The sequence below is a fragment of the Stomoxys calcitrans genome, chromosome 4, assembly GCF_963082655.1.
Source record: "Stomoxys calcitrans chromosome 4, idStoCalc2.1, whole genome shotgun sequence".
NCBI classification, from domain to species: Eukaryota; Metazoa; Arthropoda; class Insecta; order Diptera; family Muscidae; genus Stomoxys; species Stomoxys calcitrans.
In genome coordinates this window covers 123,208,296-123,230,678 of record NC_081555.1, presented here as the reverse complement: position 1 = coordinate 123,230,678, position 22,383 = coordinate 123,208,296, and the positions used below count along the sequence as shown (strand labels likewise).

The window sequence follows — 22,383 nt, the reverse complement described above, 5'->3', positions numbered from 1 at the left end:
TTGTGTAACTATTGGGTTGCCCAAAAAGTAATTGCGGATTATTCATATAGTCGGCGTTGACAAATTTTTTCACAGCTTGTGACTCTGTAATTGCATTCTTTCTTCTGTCAGTTATCAGCTGTTACTTTTAGCTTGCTTTAGAAAAAAAGTGTAAAAAAAGTATATTTGATTAAAGTTCATTCTAAGTTTTATTAAAAATGAATTTACTTTCTTTTAAAAAATCCGCAATTACTTTTTGGGCAACCCAATATTTGCATTCCTCTCGGTGTTCCAGAATCAAATAGGAAGATCGGTTAATACAGACCTATATCAATAAGGAGTACATGTCATACGTTTTTAGCGTATAACTGTAGTCGTTCAGAAGGATGTAAGCTTTCGATAGACGGACGGACATGGCTAGATCGACTTTGAATTCCATTGGTATCAAGAAAATATATATATTATGCAGTTAAAGACCATTATCTGGAGTTAAAGACCATATCTCGAGTTAATATACCCCCAGCAAAAAAAGGGTCTAACAATCAATATCCTATGTGATAATGGGTATATAACCAATAAGTAAAGAGTAATAATTTTTGTTTTTCATACCGATATTCAAATTTGTAACTATTGTCTGTTGCTAGGTTATCTCCTTCTAGACCATATTCAGGTTCAAGGCCACTGGCCAATGATTCTGTGGAATTTGTTGTACTGGTGTCATTCAATGGGGGAGCGTTAAAGGTACACACACATGAGCCATGCTCTATTAGCATATGTACACTTTCACATCTGGTATCTGGAGCTGTGATGCGACAATAATGAATGGCAGCAAATATTAGGGCCACACAGCACAGCAATAGCGAGAGCAGGGCAAGAACATAGGAATCCATACGCAAAAATATGAAACAATGTTCCCGGGTCTTGTCACGTTTGATGCGATGATAGCGTATTAGAATTAAACCTATAATACCGGCAATAAGAAGCTGAAAAATAAAAACATTTTTACCAATAAAAGTTTCTTAATTACATTCACACTGTTTCTCACTCACCACTAGCCCACTCCAATAGGGATTATCCTGTATGGGCGTATTGGGCGATAGAACAAATATCCATGTCGATAGACTTAATAAGAGAATGCCTATGATTATCTGTAGTATTAGTAACCAGCGGGCAAGATTAGGCTGACGAAAACCCATGGGATTGGGATGCTTAATTTCTGTAATGAGCCATTAAATTTAAATGCAAAAGATTAAAAAATTAAAATATTTGAATTTTGCCTCGAAATAAATGTATATAAATGGACATACCCTCAAAGTGTTTATTACTTACGACCAACATACGACTGTGTCTTAAACTACTTCGCGTTGGCGTATGTCGTCCAGCGATTTTATTACCTTTAATATTTTGTGGTACTGTGGTGGCCATATAGACTGTCTGTAAATTAAAAACAAAAAAACATAATGAATAATTTGTATGATAAAGAACACTTCATTTGTTTAATGGTTTATTACATGAACATTCGAAAACATCAGATTAAAAAAATACAAGACGGACGAACATACTCGTACATATATGTATACTAGCTGAAGCGGGCCCGTTCCGCTGCGCCTTCTTTTACTTTGTATGGAACAAAATTATCCTTTGAATTTATATTTTCGAGAATTAAAGAGATTTTAGTGAAATACCATGTTACGAAAATAATATATGTTTATCGCAAAACCATAACAATATAAACGCATTTATCTGATCTTACTGCTCTATGAATTCGCTCGCAGGGATTAAGGTCATTAACGTTTGGGTGTTAGATATACTCCATTATTAAAAGTCTTTATTTCAGCTCGATATTGTCATGATGTCCGATTTAGGGGTGTTTTCGGGGGTGAGGTGTCCCTTAGACTCTTGGCCCAGAAAAAAATACCAGCATCGTGCTATTCTCTCAAATACCATTTGTTTAAACCCCATATTGCCATTGTTTTAATGGGAGGTTTTCGGGATGAGGCGTCCTCAAACATTTTACCCCAAAACTTTTTAACCTTTGGGGAGTGTTTTGGGAAAGGGGCGGTGACCCAAATACATGGTCCCACATTTGAATATTAGATTCGTATTCTACTCTCAAATATTGGGAGCCCCATATTGAGATGGTCAGTGAGCCCCATATTGAGATGGTCAGTAAATAATTGTTGTTTGTGGGGTGTTTTAGGGAATAACCACCAATACCTTCCATTTGAGCCCCACATTGACGTGGTTGGTAAATATGCCCGATTTAGGGGTGTTTTGGGGAGTGGGGTGGTCCCCCAAACACTTAGCCCTGAAATATATCAGCGTTGTGCTCTACTCTCAAATATCATTTATTTAAACCCGATATTGCCATTGGCCTCAAAATTGGATATCAAATTCGTTTTCTAATCTCAAATACCTTTCATTTAAACCCGTTATTGCAAAAGTCAGTAAATATGACCGGTTTAGGGTATGGGCCCTAAAAACTATCCATATTGAGATCCACTCCCTTTAAGACTCAAAATTGTCATGGTGAGAAAATACGTCCTATTTGAGCGTTATTATGGCGGTGGGACGTCCCCTAGGCAGTTGGTCCCGAATGTTGATATCAGATTCGTGGTCTACTCCCAAATACTTTTCATTTGAGCCTCATATTTCCATAGTCGGCAAACATGATCGGTTTCGGTGGTAATTTGAGGGATGGGGCGGCCGTTCAGTGACTTGGGCCTGAAAATATATATCAGATTCGTGTTCTATTCTAGCCCCATATTGGAATGGTCAGCCAATACGTCATAAATGGGTGGTATTATGGGGGTGGGGTAGCCCCATACACTCTATTTCCTGAATATTGATATCAGATGCGTGATTTACTCCCAAAGTCCTTTCATTTGAGCATCATATTGGTATTGTAGTAAATTTGTCCTTTGTGGGGGTTGTTTTTGGAAGGGGAGGCCCCCATACACTTGGTCCCACATTTGGATATTAGAATCGTATTCTATACTTAAATACCTTTTATTTAAAGCCCATATTGCAATGATCAGTAAATAAGTCCTGTTTGGGGGGTGTTTTGCGGAAGGGATTCTCTCCCAGAAACTTGGATACCAAATTCGTATTCTACTCGTAAATACCTCTCATTTGAGTCCCATATTGCCAAGGTCGGTAAATATGTCCAATTTAGGGTGTTTTGGGGGTTGAGGTGGTCCCCCAAATACTTAGTCCGACAATTGGATAGCAGATACGTTTTCTACTCTTAAATACCTTTCATTTGAGTCCCATATTGTCATGATTGCTCTATACATATATTTGGTAGGTTTTGGGGGTGGGGTTGCCTCCCTTAGGTTCCCCATCCGAAATGTTGATACCAAATTTTTATTTTTAGTTTACTTTACGAGAGCACACAAAATTTCGCTTAAATCGTACTATCCATCACCGAGATCTGGTGTTTCTGAAAATTAGGGTAGGGGGGAGGGTCCGCCCCCCTTCAGATATCAAAAAATGTAGTACACTATTTTCACCACAGGATAATTATACACCATCTGTGAAAATTTTAAGAAAATCGGTTCAGCCGTTTTTAGTCTATAAGGAACACACAAACAAACAAACCGACAAACAAACACAAATCGATTTTATATAAAGGGTGATTTTTTTGAGGTTAGGATTTTCATGCATTAGTATTTGACAGATCACGTGGGATTTCAGACATGGTGTCAAAGAGAAAGATGCTCAGTATGCTTTGACATTTCATCATGAATAGACTTACTAACAAGCAACGCTTGCAAATCATTGAATTTTATTACCAAAATCAGTGTTCGGTTCGAAATGTGTTCAAATTTTGACAAATTTTGTTCAGCGATGAGGCTCATTTCTGGTTGAATGGCTACGTAAATAAGCAAAATTGCCGCATTTGGAGTGAAGAGCAACCAGAAGCCGTTCAAGAACTGCCCATGCATCCCGAAAAATGCACTGTTTGGTGTGGTTTGTACGCTGGTGGAATCATTGGACCGTATTTTTTCAAAGATGCTGTTGGACGCAACGTTACGGTGAATGAACACATTTCGAACCGAACACTGATTTTGGTAATAAAATTCAATGATTTGCAAGCGTTGCTCGTTAGTAAGTCTATTCATGATGAAATGTCAAAGCATACTGAGCATCTTTCTCTTTGACACCATGTCTGAAATCCCACGTGATCTGTCAAATACTAATGCATGAAAATCCTAACCTCAAAAAAATCACCCTATATAAGAAGATGAGAGCTATATCTAAATCCCAACCGATTTCGAACAAACTTCCTACATATAGAAGAAATCATAGAAAAATTGTGCGGTACATATTTACGGGTGCTATATCTGAATCCATGGTATTCACTGGTATTTTGGAAATCGGACCACAAATGAAGGTTTGGCAGCCCGAACAATTATTCGAACTGTCGAGATGACCAACTTTAGTGCCCAGCCAAGAGGCGCCCGGTCCTCCTAGGCATTGAAATTATGCACATGATCTCCATAACACCTCGGCTCTAACCATTTTAAAAAATTTCTCTATCCATTCTCAAATGGCATATTATACCCTCCACCATAGGATGGGGGTATATTAATTTCGTCATTCTGTTTGTAACTCCTCGAAATATTCGTCTAAGATCCCATAAAGTGTATACATTCTTGATCGTCATAACATTTTAAGTCGATCTAGCCATGTCTGTCACTCCATCTGTCTGTCGAAAGCACGTTAACTTTCGAAGGAGTAAAGCTAGCCGCTTGAAATGTTGCACAAATACTTGTTATTAGTGTAGGTCGGTTGGGATTGTAAATAGGTGATATCAGTCCATGTTTTGATATAGCTGCCATATAAGCCGATCTTGGATCTTGACTTCTGGAGCCCCTAAAGGGCGCAATTCTTACTCTTGGCTGAAATTTTACACTATGACTTTTGGAGGGTATATAAGATTCGGCCCGGCCGAACTTAGTACGCTTTTACTTGTGTTTTTCGATTCTATCTCACTGTGCGATGTACGACATTTGTTTGTACGTTTGCTGGATCTTTAGATAACACCAAATATCGATGAATTGTAAACTTCTAAGTTTTATCCTCTCTAACGTTTTTAAACGTTTTCCAAATAGTTAGTTTTAGTAAGTTTATTTCTACATGACTAGCAAAATTTTAGTTGATTCGGCTACATACTTTTCAGTATGAAAAACTTAACAGGAATACCTTTATAAACGAGTGACTACCATTTTCTCACCAAACAGTTAAAACACTTTTTTTAAAAATGAATTACATTTACGATATAAAAATTAATAAATTTGTGCTTTGGTCTTTCTTTACCTTTGATACGACATTTAAAGCAAACTGACTTTAATCTTTTTTAAATAAATTTAAGCAAATTTTGACAGCAACTAAGTCGCATATAACGAAACGATCTTACTTTATTTGTGTTAGTAATTAACACCTACAATTTCATTTAGTTCAAACTAGGGTGATCAATAAACCGGCTTTTTACTAGAATCGATTTTCGAAATATTCGAATATTGGGATTTTTAAAAAACCGATTTGAGTTTTTGAGTTGCATAAAAAACTGGTTTAACCGGTTATTTTTTTACAAAAGTAAACCCTTTTAAATTGTTCTGAAAAGCGTGATTTTTTTAAGAACTATAGTAAAGTTTTTCAAAAACAAAAACACATAAAATTCATGAAATTTTTATTTGAATCGATAGTACGGTCCATATAATTTAATGTTTGAAGATTCTTGCAAATGGTGACCGTGACTGGTCCATCCGCTAAGTCCAATTTTGGTATTCTCTTTCAAACATTTCAGCTGGTATCTCACCCATAAATGCTTCAATTGGCCGCCTAGATCGTGCGCTTTAACGCCTTTAGATAATTTTTTGTGGGGCTATGTTAAAGCTCATGTCTATACAGACAAGACCGGTTCAATTGACGCATTGGAAGACAAATGCATCATCTGAACCCGTCTAAAGGCTAGGCTGCCAATTGACCCGTCCCGAATGTGAAATTAAATGTCCACCGAACTCGCCACTTACTACGTTTATTGTTACGCGCGCTGTGTGGCATGTGGCACCGTCTTGTTGAAACCACATGTCATGCAAGTCAAGCTCTTGCATTTTGGGCAAAAAAAGTTGGATATCATCTTACGATAGCGATCACCATTCCCAGTAACGTTACAATTCGCATCATTTTTGAAGAAGTACGGCCCAATGATGCCACCAGGCCATAACCGCGCCAAACTGTTTGACTTTTTCTGGATGCATTGATACGACCAGCGTATTCTTTTTTCAGTTTCTAAGACAACATTGATTTAGCTCTAAAACCATTTCGCTAAAATTAAGATGAAGAAACAATTTTTGTAAAATTTTTCGAGAACACGAAAAAAAATTTTTCTTTAAAGACGTTTCCTACCAAGAAAAAATTTCAATAAAATTGTCTTTTAAGACAAATTTTCAAAAAAACAAGTGAAAAGGCGTTAAGTTCGGCAGGGTCGAACTTTACCTGTACACCTGGTATACCTTACCCGGTATACCTGTACACCATCTTTCGTCATAATCCGGGGAAAAATGCATAAATTATGCCCCCATAGCAGCAATATGGAAATATTGTACGATTTGAACCAAATTCGGCACGGAAATTAAATGGTCTAATATGTACAAGTCATTTTGTAGAACAAAATATTGGTCTTTTTGGTAGCTACATCCAAATGTAGACTGATCTGAACCATATACGACACGGATGTCGAAAAGCCTAACATAAGGCACTGTGTCAAATTTCAGCGAAATCGCATTATAAATGCGTCTTTTATCGGTCCAAGACCTTACATCGAGAGATCGGTCTAAATGGAAGCTATTTACAAATCTGGACCGATCTGGGCCAAATTGAAGAAGGATGTTGACGGCCCTAACACAATTCACTGCCGCAAATTTCGGCGAAATCGGACTATTAATGCGCCGCTTATGGGCCCAAGGCATTAAATCGAGAGATCGGTCTATATGGCAACTATATCCAAATCTGGAGCGATCTGAGCCAAATTAAAGGAGGATGTCGAAGGCAATACCACAACTCACTGTTCCAAATTTCAGCAAAATCGGATAAAAAATGTGGATTTTATGGGCCTAAGACCATAAATCAGCGGATCGATCTATATGGGAGCTATATCAAGATATAGTCCGATATAGCCCATCTTCGAACTTAACTTGCTTATTGATAAAAAAGATTGTGTGCAGTTTCAGCCCAATACCTCTATTTTTAAAGACTGTAGCGTGATTTCAACAGATAGACGGTCAGACGGGCAGACATGGCTAGATCATCTTAGATTTTTACGACGATCAAGAATATAAACTTTATAGGGTCGGAAACGGTGTTTCGATGTGTTGCAAACGGAATGAGTGGTGGGTATAAAAATTCGGTGGTGGGTATACAAATTCTCTTAAGCTTAAATATTGATACAATTTACTAAATTTTTTTTTAATATTTTCAAAAGGCAAAATAACATTGTTTGAAGACAAAATGTCAATAAAAAATGTGCAGAGGATAAATTTTGTTCAATTTTCAATAAAGACACCTCCCGCTGATGATATCTCTTGGTCGAAATTGAAACCGCGATACGGGAAACCAGTTTAATGCTTCTAGCAACCACACACTTTTGCTGAGTTTTAAATGTTTTTGCTACACTATTCTTTGAATAGAACAATGGTCTAAAGCCGGAAAATATCCTGCAATGGAATCTCAATGAAGACGAAAATTCGATAGTTAACTTTTTCGAAATCTTCACAATCCAAAAAAAAAAATCGATAAATTTTTTTAAGATAAAATTAATGAAATAAAAGTGATAATTATTACAAAATATGGTCAGAAATGAACCATTACAAAGAAACCGGATAATTTTGACAAGAAACTGGTCAAATAAAAACTCGAAAAGTGAAAATTTTTAAGAAGCCGGTTAGTATATTAAGCTCAATAAGCCGAAAACCCGGTTTTCAAAAGCCAAGCTGATCACCCTAGTCTCCTCTATAACTAACATATTCTTGTGAATACGCACACCAGTTGCCTTTCATTGATGATTTTTTATAAAAAGTATTAGCCACGACATTCTTATTATGCTTTGAAGTGTGATGAGGTGACACCATACCATCACTTCAAAAGGCCAATGACAACATTTTTCCCACATAGTTTGGAAAACGAATAGCACTAAAATGTTATTGTTCAACATTAGAATTTATTTCAGTTTTGTTCACCTGCCGCAGAAAGTGAGTCATATGAAATGCTCACAATATTTCTACTGAAATACGTGTCTTTCATAATTCGTTTTTTCTAGGTTTTTTATTAAGAATTCACGTCTTAACGCTTGTCTACACCACGCTTATTTGTTGACTTCAAAACTGATTTGACTTTCAATTATAAATTTTGTCTGATATGAAATGTTGTTGTTTTCAAATTGAATTCCATTAAATTGTATTGTGCTTCGTAAACAAAAATTTATAACTTTGATATAATTTTAATGAATTAACAAAATTTGTTTGCGGTATTAAACATTTCAGAATTAATTTAAATTAAGAAGAATTGTTTAACTGAAATATATATAAAATGTTATTTGATTTTTCTGGGGAACAGTACATGGAATCAAGCTGTGGGTTGTTTTTTTTTAGTGACAGACTATGTTAAAAGCTAAGTAATTCATCTAGGTTTATTTTCATAATAACAATTTGGAAATGAACAAAAAAAGGAATGCAGAATTAATTTTCAAGTGCGTTAAACTAAGCCACCCTAATGAACGTTTAAACACAGGAATGAATGCTTCAGATCCAATTAGAACCTTCAATGTGCCACTTTCTGCGGTCGTTGGAAAATATATTTTACTTATTGAAAGATCATTATTGAAATATTGAAGGTTTAATACTTTGATTACTGAAGAATCATTATACTCTTATTAGTCTGTAAAACGCAAGTCGATGATTTTAAAGATCAAGTTTCAGGGCCAAGAACTTGTTGAACTAATTGAGATGCTGTACGTAATGTGACTTAAATTACTTCAATTTACGTTTTAACAGTAAAACAGTGCGCAGTTTGCAAAAAGACATAAGGAGAAAACAATTTTCTAATTTTTTCTTCAAAGAATATCAAAAGCTTCATATATGAGCCAACTTTAAAAAATTTGACATGTTCACTAGTGTAAATATTTTGAGGATTGGAAATAAGAATTTTAAATTTTATTCATAAAAACACAGAACTTGGACATTTGCGGAACATGTAAATGTCATGCCCTTTAATGTCAAAAAAGTTAAAAAAAATGTTGGAACATTTCAAGAAGATATGTGTTGTAATGATTTATTAAGAGGATGCCTAAGGACTAAGACAAAATTCAGTTAAACGCCAACAAGAATAATATAAAAATTTCGTACAAACTCAGTTTGTATGTGGATTATTTCTCAGCTGGTTATTTATAGGGAAACAAATAAAAACTTATAAATTGCGGCTGGAACGAACTTCGGATATCCATCAACTTGGATATATTTATTTTTCTAATTATTTATGAGTACCTACAAAATTGCAGCCATCGTAGCTCAGATGTAAGCATGTTAGCCTATGACGCTGAACACGTGGGTTCGAAACCTGGGGAAAACATCATACAAAATGTTTTGGCGGAGGTTATCCTCTCCTAATGCTGGTGAGACTTTTGAGATACTATGCCATGTAAAAAATTCTCCCAAAAGGGGTATCGCACTGCAGTCACCGTTTGGACTCGGCTATTATTGACCTTTAACTTCAATTGGACAGCACTCATTGATATGTAAGTAGTTTACCCCTATTTCATAATGGAAAGTTCATGGGAAAATTTGCATTTTTATTTGCATCTACAGTATTCATATGAATTACAAGTTGAACCGTGTTTAGTATGGTCATAGAGAGTTGTAGTATGTATGTGGCTCGCCAAATGCCAATCCGATGGGAGGAGATTAGGACTAAACAAGAAAGAACGTGTTAATATCGGCCTTGCCGGATCTTAGGAACCCACCCCTATGGATTCTCCTACCAATTTACACGAATGAACTTAGTTGAAGGACAGATGTACGAGGGTTGCATTTTATATTTCGGGATTGGACAACACTTATATTGCAATCTGCCAACTGACAGCTCCATTGTAAAGCTTAACATGATTGAGGTTAGACGTACTCAGTACGTTTTGACATACGAACGCTATTTGTGTTGTTTACAGTAACTTTAAAGATTCATCTCGCGATTATTGCGTTTATTTTTTACAACTTTCAACATGGATTAACTCAACAACAGTGCATCGATAAACTTAATTAAATTTTTGGCGATGAACTTAATTAAATTTTTGGTCCATCAAGGACCAGTGTTTATCGATGGTATGGTGAATTCAACCGAAGTCGTAGTTCATTCCTAGACGAATTTCGTGAAGGTCGTCCAAAATCTATTGTTGCTCCAGAAACCATTGATGCTGTGCTCCAACTGATATTGCAATGTGAGCTATCGTGAGATTGAGACAACCTTAGGCATTAGTGGGACCAGCATTCATTCAATATTGCATGAACATTTGACCGCCAAAAAATATTGTTCTCGTTGAATCCCACACAATTTGTTAATCGCTCAAAAAAAGGCTCGAGTCGATTGGTCAAAAGAAATGCTTCAAAACTACAAAACAACAGCATTTTTGAGCATTCAAAACCTCGATTCGATGAGTCATCCGTCGTATAGTCTTGACTTGGCACCGAATGACTTCTTTTTATCCCGATATGTAAAAAATAAAATGAGAGAGCAACGTCGTGAAGAAGCGGTTGATGCGTTCAGAATGCATGTTTTGGAGATACCTCAATCAGAGTGGCGAAAGTGCTTCTAAAATTGGCGTTTGAACCGCATGAAAACGTGTAAAGGCAATATTTTGAAAAAGAATAAAGCTATTTTCGATGAAAAATATTTGTTTTTGTGTTCTCTAATTTCGAAATATAAAAGGCAACTCGTATACTTTGTGTACTAAATTTCGACCAAATCAGCACATAATTAAAACTTCTTGGGCCTTAAAAGACTATTTCGGAGATCGGTTATTAAGGGAGCTATATCAGCTAACAAACCGATTGAGACTTTACTTGACACGGTCGTAACATAACACTATACCGATTTTTTAATTTCTTCTCTTATAAAATAATTGAAATTTTTTAATTAAAAATTATTGAAATTTTTGGAAATTTTCAATTATTTAATTTCTATACAAAGATGTCTTCGCCCATGTTTCCCACCAAGAAAAGCTTTGACAAAAAGAAGTGAAAGCTGACCACCGAGGCGTCGATCTCATGACACCACCGACAGATGACAGCATATCTAATGCCAATACGAGACAAATGATTACTTAACTTATTGTGAACTGTTAAATTCTGACAAGCTTACTCAGATGTGCCTTTTCCATTGACATTTCGAGCGGTCATCCCACAGAAGCTTTGTTTGTTCACATCCGCCTGTAGAATTTCAGCGATTTAACAATGTATCCTTATAATGCCCCTTAATTCCCTGGAAAATTTTCGATAGTAGTGGGTAAACATCCTATACATTTCCTATAATATCCTTATGTCCAGGAACCCAACATAAAGCCAGATTATGATACCCCTGAAGATAATTTAGAACCTCTCGACAGCGACCCAAAACTTTAGATCCTATACTCTTCCCAACTTGGATAGAATTTCAGTGCAAAGTTGTCCTGGCTTGTTATCGATAACATGTAGACCGATTAATCGAGATTTGCGCTATACAGTACTAAAATAAAACAGCAATTATAATAGAAGGAGTAAAGGATAAGACCAATTTGTTATTCAAACATAATAATCTGGCTCTGTTAAATTGATAAGCACGTTTGTTATTGAGCTCCGAATAAGTTGGATATTTTTCACACAAAAAGCGCATATTGGAAACAAAAAAAAAGCACCAGTTGTTTGTTGGAGTGTGGACTGCTGCAGGATATTGAAGATCACAGTGAAAGTTTCAACAACGGCAAATTGTTCACTAAATATAAATCTTAAAAACTCAGAATCTCGCAAACTAAATTACACAACAGGATTTTTAATGTTAACCGGTAAGCGATATAGATAAATAAACAACAGCAGTACAACAAAACACAGCTGATTACCGTCGTAGATGTCATTTGGAGATAAAGCCGTTTTTACACCACGATCAATTTAGTAATTTGCAATACAACCTGCCCAATTGATTAATTCACAATAGACCACTTGTCAGTTAACGTTTGAAAACTACAGTGGTCCAAAGCAAAAGTTATTTTAAACAAACTGGAAAAACGAAAGGCTTGTAATTTATCTCCAGAAGGGGAATCGAAAAACAATCCAAAATCATTCAAAATGAATAACGAACAAAAAGTTTCCGATATAAATGTTGCCAGTTTAAAAACAATTATAAGAGAATGTAACGAAGAGGTTTTGGGACGAATTACATCGCTCAGTGAAGAAGTAAATCATTTGAAAGTGATCAATGATGGTTTGGCGCATGAAATGGAGGTTCTTAAAACAGAAAATAATATGCTTAAGAGACGTTTAAATGAGTTGGAAAACAACATAAAAGGAAAAAACTTAATTTTCAGAGGTCTTAACTCTCAACAAACCAATATTGGCGAAATACAAAAGATATGTCAGCAAGTATTAAAAGTGGAAATAGAGAAAGGAGTGAAATCGGTAAAAACATTGTACCAACGAAATGGATCGGCAGCAGTGGTGGTAGAATTTGAAACTGAAAGCGATGTTGAACTTATTCTGTCGAAAACGAGCTACTTAAAAGGAAGGCAAATATATATCGAACGGGATCTAAATGCAGAGCGAAGATTGGACAAGATCATTATGATAAAATTGAGAAGACAATTGATCGATTTCAGCAAGAAACACCAGGTGAAAGTAAGAGATGACAGGATTAAGGTTGCTGATAAATGGTTTAAGTGGAATTCGGAGAAAAGACTGGTATGCGGTCCATGCAATGCGGTCAATGTTATGGGAGAACTGTATGGAGAAGATTTTAACCTGAATTTAAAATATGATATTATAAAAAACTCGTTAAATTTAAAAAACTAGATAATTGTAATAAATTCAATTCAAATAATTTCATATCGATAAGTAATAATATAGTATTAAGTAAACTAGCAAAAAAAACTTTCAAAATGTTATCATACAATGTTCATGGTCTTAGGAGCAAGTGTCTCTATCCGGATTTCTTTGAATATGTTAGGAGCTTTGATATATTTGCATTAATTGAGACTCACGTTGTAGAGAGTGAAACAGAGGGATGGAAAAAATATTTCAATGATTTCAACTTATATTGGCTGAACGCAGAACGAAATCATACATATGGCAGAGCTAGTGGTGGAATTCTATGTGGAGTGAATAGAAGTCTACAAAAAATTGGAATAAATCACGAATACCAGCGAAAGGATAACATAAATATTATAAAAATTAAATCTCCAGAAACAAGTTTTGTATTCGTCCCGGTTTATATAAGAGGAGAAAAGTGGTCAAGCGAATTCGAAGTTGTGAAGGAGGTTTTTAAAAACTTATCAGAAAGTAATATTATCCTGGCAGGAGATATGAATGTCCGCATAGGAAACCTTCAACAGAATCATGAAAATTGTTTGCTAAAAGAATTTACGGCCGGTAAAGAAATAAGGCAGTCAAAGGATTTCGTAGTAAACTCAAAAGGCAAAAAATTTGTGGAATTTTGTGAAGATAACGGATTGCTAGTATTAAATGGCAGAACTATAGGTGATGTGGAAGGACACTATACATTTGTAAGCAATATAGGTAACTCGGTCAACGATATTGTGGCAATGACATACGAAGGACTGAGAATGATAGAAAGATTCGAAGTGGAGGAGAAAATATGGTCAGACCATTTACCATTGAAACTAGAAATTAAATGCCCACACACGACAAGTGATATAATTCCCCTAAATCTGCTACCAAAATTACAGTGGGGAAAACAAAACGAAAGATATGAGCGAAAGTTGAATCGGAATCTTTGTATAGCAAAAAATAATGGTGAAATAAACAGTTTAAAGGATCTAACGGACATCATACACAAATCGGCGATAAAATCCAACATATTTAATAAACCTAAAAAATACAAGTCAAATTGGTTCAACTCGAAATGTGAAAAAGCTCGTATAGATGCATTTAAACACCTTAATATTTACAGAAAAGCCAGCACACAAAGTAACAAAAGAAGTTATTTAGAAGTGGTAAGCATTTACAAAAAAACATGCAAAGAGCGGAAGAAGGAGTATGCAAGAGAATTAGAAAGGCAACTTTTAAATACTGTCGATGCAAAACAGTGGTGGAAAATCGCAAAGCAGATAAGGGGCCAGAGTACGGAGATAGGGGCAAATATTTCGGCTCAAGAATTTAAAACATACTTTGATATGCTCTTAAACCAGCAACAATTTGCAAATGATATTCAGTATGCGCCAATGTATCGAACCGACCATGAACTGGATAAAAATATCGAGGTCTTTGAAATTACCGAAGTGCTGAAGAAGACAAAGGAAAACAAGGCACCAGGTATAGACAGAGTGCCATATGAGTTCTTAAAAAATGCATCCCAGGAATTTCTAGCGGAATTGGCCAATCAGTATAACGAAATGTTTAACACAAGTCGTGTAGATAGTACAATGGAAGAATCGGTAATATTCCCCATCCACAAAAAAGGAGATCTTAATATAACAAGCAATTATAGAGGGATAACCTTTATGAATTCTTCTGCCAAAGTTCTTATGGGAATTTTAAATAATCGTATAAAGCAGTGGACAGAAAGCAATAACATTTTAAATGAATTTCAAGCAGGCTTCCGATCAGGATATTCGACGGTAGACAATATATATAATTTAGCCTCAATTGTTCACCTAAAACTTGATGAGAAAAAGAAAGTCTATGCGTTTTTTGTTGATTTTTCGGCGGCTTTTGATATGATTTCACGAAACCTGATGTTTTTTAAACTTCATAGCATGGGGATTTCAACAAAAGTAGTTAATTTGATTGAAAAAATATACAGAAATACTAGGTCGGTGGTATGGACTGGAAAAGACGTATCAGAGCATTTCTATACTTACACTGGAGTACGACAAGGATGTTTATTGTCACCATTGTTATTTACCTTGTATCTAAATGATCTGCACGACGGGCTAGAAGGTGGAGTGCTGATTGATGAATTAAATATTCGTGTGTTATTGTATGCTGATGACATAGTGATTTTAGCGGAAGATAGAGAAGTATTGCAAAAAATGATAAAGAACTTGGAAAATTATTGCATCCAGTGGAATATGGTTGTAAATTTGGCAAAATCAAAGATAATGGTCTTCCGAAATGGAGGTAGACTATCGACAAATGAAAAATGGATATATCACAATCAAGAAATCGAAATCGTGAATGAATATATTTATTTAGGGGTCACATTAACACCAAAAATGACCTTCACAAAACATGTCGAGGCCAGAAATATAAAATCGAAAACGTGCATAAATGCTACCTGGAAGGAACTTATAAATAAGCCACAGATATCACTAATAGCAAAATGGAAAATCTTTCAAAGCGTATGTAGAACGACACAGTCTTATGCGGCACAAGTGTGGGGATTTGGATGGTTCGATGAAGTTGATAAGCTACAGAGATACTTCTTAAAAAGGGTATTGAGGCAACCAGATTCACTGCCAAACTACATTTTATCATTAGAAACAGATGTACAGGACAATCACTTCTACACTCTAAAGCTTCACTTGGATTATGTTGGAACTACGTTATTTAAATATGAAACCCGAAGATTACCACATATACTGTCCTCCAAAATATGGGAGAAAAGAATATTTTGGGCAAAGACCATAGAAACCTTGGCGTATCAAGTAAATATTTCAACATCTAATATAGATATAAATACGCAGGAATGGATAAGAGAAATGGACGATATGTCAAATAAGCTAAAAATACAGAACTATAGACAAAAAAGACGGAGTGCAAATGCCAGCGAAACCAGATTTTACCGTTTTCTGAATCCAGAGGTTGGAATAGAGTATATGGCCAATAGTAGGAATTTGGATCAGATTTCTATTTTAATGAGAACAAGAGCCGATGTACTCCCTTTAAATGGAAACTACCATGGAAATGAAGAAACAAAGCTATGTACTCTCTGCAATACACGTGAAGTCGAGAATATGCAACATTTCATTGCCAAATGTCCAATATTATGTGAAATTAGAGTGAGGTTTTTAGGAAGCACATATTTAGAAGAAAGAGAACTTATAAATATTTTAAATGGGTATATGGAAGATGGATGGGAGAAGCTATACAATTATGTCCGAATGGCATTAAGATATAGAAAGAATATAATTCAAGAACAATTTTGAAAAAAAAAAAAAACCAACTATTTTATAGAATTATAGTTAATTTAACAGAATTTTAAATATCGGTTATTGACAGACAACTTTCTAAGTTATTGTCATAAATACATATTCTATTTTGTTATATTTAATATATACTATGTATTAGAAGTTTTGAATTGTAATGATGATAGAAAACAAAATAAAATAATAATAATAATAATAAATAAATTATTCAAACATTTTTTGGTTCAATTAAAATAATGATTGATCTAGTGTCAAATGTAATGATACTAGATTAGTATTCTCGTACCGATCATTTTATGGAAAATAGCAAAATTTCCAACGAAAATTTCATTAAGAAACAATAGCGAAATGTCGCACATATTAATGAGTAAAGTCCGATTCAAGTTAAAGCTCAATGATAGGAGAGCTTCCTTTTAAAGCTGTGTACGAACGGCGTGTCGTGGGGCGACACCTCTTCGGAAAGAAATTTTTACATGGCTGCCATACCAAATGGCACAGTAGCTCACAAATGTGGTTTGCATTGGGGTGGGATAATCACCGCAGACATTTTTTTCGGATGTTCTCGCCAGGATTCGAACACAGGCGTACGGCGTCATAGGCGAATGTGCTTACTTCTGCGCCGCGGTGGCTATAATTGTACTTTGCGATCTAAATTTTTACCAAATTACACCAAAATTAAAATTTTTAGGGGCCGCATAAGACTAATTTAGGGGTCAGTTTAAATGAGACCAATATCAGGTTTAAGAACGATTTGGACCGTACTTGGCACGGTTGTTTGAAGTCATAATAAAACATCATGTGAGCAATTTCAGCCAAACTAAACCACAATTATGGATCCAGGGGCCCAAGCTCACAAATCGGGAGGTCGGTTTATATGGAAGCAATTATAAAAGGTTACTGTCATACACCCGGTCGCTTCGCAGTCCCGATGGTAATCCCAATGCCAAGGTGTAACTCGCAGTTTCAGGAGCTTTAGCTTAATCCGTAACGAAAGTAACATTTTGTACGAATTTAAAAAAAAAAAAAAAAAACTCTAGTTGCCCGATATATACTGTCAAGGTGTTACTGTATGCCAGTTTTGTGAAATCTTATTCAATTCTAAAAGAAAGTACAAGTTTTAGTGCATGAATGAACGAAAAAACGTTCTACCTAAAGAAGAAATTACAGTAAACCCGTCTTGTACGAATTTCAGAAAACTCTTCTAGTGCCCAATATATACTGGCATGGAGTAATTGCATCCTAATTATGAGAGCTTTAGCTCAATCTGTAAAGAAAGTACCAATTTGTTCGATTCAATTCGATGTTCAAGTCGCCCGATATATTCTATTAAGAAATAACTGTATCCCAATTTTGAGAGCTGTTGCTCAATCTGTAAAGAAAAGATTACTTTGTATGTTTTAGTACCTAAATATACTTATATTAAAAAAAGCTCCTAGTCGCTCGATATATACTGTTAAGGTTTGCCTGTATTCCAAATTACAGAGCTCTAGCTCAGTTCGTATAGAAAGTACAATTTGGTACGTTAAATAACGACTTTTAAAAAAGTCTCTAGTTGGCTAATATATTGTATACTGTCAAGGTGTAACTGTGTCCTAATTATGAAAGCTTTAGCTTAGTCAATAAGAATGTACCAAATAGTACCAATTACAGCACTATCCAATTCACGCATTTCCGTTTCTGGTACAATTTTGTACCAAATATTCAATTTTTTCAAGCTCACGATCATTATTACCAAATTGTTTAACTCTAGCTATCGCTGGATAGATAAGCTCTTTCGCACTATTTTGTCCTTTTTGGTACCAAAATATACGAATTTTGAAAAAATGATTTTGTCACCCATCATATATATCCCAGTTCTACCTATATGCCAAATTTTAGAGCTCTAGCTCTATATGTAAGGAAAGTACAAAATTGTACCAAATGTGGTGGTACTAAACGTACGTTTTTTGTCGTTTCGAGAACAAATCTCCACATTTTTTTCCAATCCCAATTTTACGCAACATGATCCCTTAAGCAGAATTTCAAAATGTTAGCTCTATCCGTCCGCCCAGTTCAATGTTCACACATTTCGTAAATTTTTGGCACTTCTTTTGGTACCTATATGTACGATTTTCCAAAAACGTATACTGCCACCCAATTTAGATTGCCATAGTGTGCTTATGTACCAAAATTCAGAGCTCTAGCTTAATTCGTAAAGAAAGTACCAAATAGTACCAATTGCGACACTAATCGTACTATTTATCACACTTCAGGTACAATTTTGGGAATTTTTTTCGAGAGCTCTTTCATTTGAGCCCAAATTTGTTCTCCTAGCCCGTTTAGTTCAAGGTGGGCAAACATTCACCATTTCGTACTGATTGGTACTTTTTCGTGCATAAACGTACGAATATCACAAAACCCTGTCTTGTCACGCGCCTATGACCCAAGGCCAATACTTGAGCTAAGTTTCAAGATTCTAGCTGGGCAATAATCAGTCAATCAATCAGTCACGGTGCTCTTTCATATTTATAGATAGACCGATTTGACACGGTTGTTGGAAGTCGTAACAGCCGAAACGTGCAGTCTAGCCGGATATCAATTGAAGCTCAAGAATTTAAGTCGAACGACCACTTTATATGGAAGAAGTCCCTGCGCAAAGGGAATAACTTTATTCGTACGACCGCTACCGTGATTTTCACAGACGGATAGAGGAACAGATGAACGATCAAGAATACATATACTTTAAAGGGACGCTGATATAAACTTTGGGGTTTTACAAACGGAATTACTAACCTAGTATAACCCATAATCTTAACCAAAACTCACTCACCTGTGAACGATGTGAGGGACCATCGATATCGTTCAACGATATCTGATTATATGTGGTGCCATCGGGTAATTTTCGATGATTTGAATGATGATCCATGGGACTGTTATGGCCAATCGCTTTGTTGTTGTTGTTGGTTGGGGTAGTAGCGGTGGTGTTGGTGGTGGCCGGTGCTGTATTCAAATTTTGATACTCCACAGGTTTTGGCGGTAACGCAGGCGCATCAACCCCCGCCTTGGGCGAACTGCGGAAAAGCGCACTATTTTCGGGTATGTTTTGATACTTCGGTTGTGGTTTCTGTTGCGGTTGCAGATGTGATGTCGGCTGGTGATGTTGCTGTTGTTGTTGCGGATTTCTGGAATTGTTGTCTCTAGGCGATGTTGTGGTGTTATTGGGCAATAGATTTTGCATCTGAGATTCGTGGGGCTCGTATGGGCTATGATGCTGATGCGGTTGCTGATGCTGGGCATAACCGTTTAGGCCAAAAAATTTCGATTTGGCTTCGTTGAGTGCAGCTTTCACTGCAGCAATATTGTGACTTGTTTCGTTTAGTTCGGATTGCGAATGTTGACTAAGCGGCCGTTCATGAAGTCTAGCGTCATTGGCTATTGAATTTGCAGCTGCTGGCATTGCGAGCGGCGCTAACGCTGATGCTGATAATGGCGATTTCGACGATGATGATGAAGGTGATGCCAATGATGACGTTGTTGAAGGCATTGCTGTTATTGATGACGAAGATAATGCATTTCCTATACTCGCTGATGCTGAAGGCGGCGACGCCAGCGACTGCAATACCTGGGGAGGTGGTGATGGTGTTGAGGTGGTCGCGGTGGTTATGGCCGGTTTGGCTATTGCCGTATTGGCCATTTTGAATGGGGTAGCATACAATGAATTCGCTGTATTGGGTGGCGGCGATGGCTTGCTAATTTGATTCAAGTTCCGATTACCATTTACTTGGACTGGGGCTGGTTGTGGTGGCTGTTGGTACTGCGTCGTCAGCGGTGACTGGGTCTTTGTATTGTTGTTGTCGTTAAATTTAAATGCTATATCGGCAAAGGGCGTTGAATGTGCTGCTCCATTTGCTTTGGACGGTGGCAGTGCTGGTGAAGGTTTCTTTGCCGCCGCTTGCATCGGCGTCATCATCATGTGAGCTGAGGCTGTTGACGGCGGTTGTAGATGTTTTGTTTTAGGTGTGCTCGTCGTATTCACATTGTTGGTCATATTGAGATTGTCATACATGCTGATCGGTCTGTCATCATATGTCGTCGTCGCCGTTTCCATTGTTGTTGCTGTCGATCTACTTCTATGGCGGTTGGGCTTGGGTGATGGGGGTGTGTGTGATTAACCACAACAAAGCTGTATTAGGGGGGGTTTTTGTAAATGTTCTGATTTTTCTTTGTGCCGTTGCCGTTAAGTTTGTCGTCACTGTTGTTATATTTTTGTTTTTTTTTCTCAATTAAAAATTTTTTGTGTCTGCTTTGATCTAAAAGGGCTTCCAATTATTTTGGAATTTAATGAAAATGTGCCGCCGCCGTTGTGTTGTCGTGATTCATTATTACTGCGTTCATTCATCTGGAAATGACGAAAAAATGTGGGAAATTGTTTTAGATTAAAAATATCTTGAACGAATTTTTAGTATGTTAATATGAATAAATTCAAAATTAAAGCATAGAATGACCTATATTCGGAGCAGCAGTTATTCCAAATGCAAAAGCTTAAAATATTTATATGCTATTTTAAAAAATATACATATATTCGTGGTTATAGCTCAGTGCGATGAGACAAATGAAAGTGGACTAAGCTACGTTTCAACAGACAGAGATTTAGAAAATTTGCAATGCGAATAGGTGAGACGTTACCAGATGATGTATGCGATTATTTGACCTGCTTGCCAGATGATGTGCAAAAGTTTTTGCTCAACCAAATTTCCGCAGGACTGATATACAATTTTGACAACACACCAAAAGGTCCAGGATCACCTGGGATTATGGAATTTTGCACATTATTTTTTATACACATTTAATGAATTCGTTCATAATTTCATTGCGAACTCTCTCCGTTAAAAGGTTACTGACTTGTTGCCACTTTAGCCTTCCAATATCATTATCAGGCATTAGGTATCAATTTTGGTGCATAGAATAAAATATTTTGTGCACAAAGTAGACACGTTTGGAAAGACCAGGGGCTGAATTTGCCGCACACGTAAAATCGTTCGAAATCTCTCTATTGTGGATTGTGTTATTCTTTATAGAACTCGAATTTTTGGAATTTAAGAGCTCAAATGGTGAAATAGATCGCAACTTGTAAAAAAAAATTGTAAAACTTTTAAAAAAACTCTTTAAAGCTTAAGGGTTTCGATAGGCGCAAACGATTATTTATTTGCCAGAACAATGATTATTCTCTTGTGTCTTTCCTACTAAAGAGAGAGAGAGAGTATTTGAACGTATCAATTATGTATAAAAAGAGTGATTTTTTTAAGAGCTATAGGAAAGAAAAAAAAAGAAAATACAAAAAATCGCATGAAATCTTTATTTCAATGGATAGTACCATATAATTTAATGTTTGAAGATTACGATTTTTTTAAAATAATTTAAATTTTTTTGAAGAAAAAACATAAATCGCGGCAGTCTAAGATACTCAAAACCATGGAACGCATTGTTGATACCATGACAAATAGTAGCCAAGACGTACTCATTGGTGGTTTGCATTGACATCGAGGTGGCCTTTAATCATGTGCGAACCGCCCCATTGATCCAATTCTAAGACCAGTATCGGGTGGACCGGGTCTTAGAGACCGGATAAACCATATGCTAAGGAACAGGTGGATAAATTGCGGGTCCCATGACATAAATATAAGAGAAAAAGGGGCACAAGGCACGCCACAGAGGGGCATTTTATCGCCACTTCTTTGGGTGACCACCATAAATAACCTATTATGGATGCTGACTGAGGATGGATTTGAACCTATGCTATAATACTGATAGGCGGAGCGATTAAGACCACGCCCACTGGAGCACTGGAGGCTTTTCTAGATATCCAACCCATTGATATACAGATTAAGTGTGAGGCAGCCACTACGGTTATGAGACTTAAGACGATGGGAGAATGGATTGAGGATGGGAGCCGATCATACCATCGCGGTATAATCAAGGCGACGATAGGAAACCTGGAAGGAAGGGAAGAGGTTTCCGAT

At 36.3% G+C, this 22,383-nt stretch overlaps 1 protein-coding gene across 3 annotated transcripts in view; it reads right to left on the bottom strand.

Moving 5' to 3' along the window:
* LOC106095965 (mucin-2) overlaps positions 1-22,383 on the bottom strand; it is a 316,849-nt gene that overhangs the window by 9,115 nt on the left and 285,351 nt on the right. For 2 of the 3 annotated variants that reach the window (XM_013263431.2, XM_013263430.2), the window contains 4 exons: positions 19,194-20,762; positions 1,287-1,413; positions 1,029-1,195; positions 589-962 (listed from right to left, as the gene is read on the bottom strand). In XM_013263431.2, the coding sequence (XP_013118885.2) occupies positions 589-962; positions 1,029-1,195; positions 1,287-1,413; positions 19,194-20,471 (1,946 nt within the window). In that variant the 5' untranslated portion in view covers positions 20,472-20,762. The remainder of the gene's footprint in view (positions 1-588; positions 963-1,028; positions 1,196-1,286; positions 1,414-19,193; positions 20,763-22,383) is intronic. The other variant, XM_059368100.1, reaches the window with a different exon arrangement.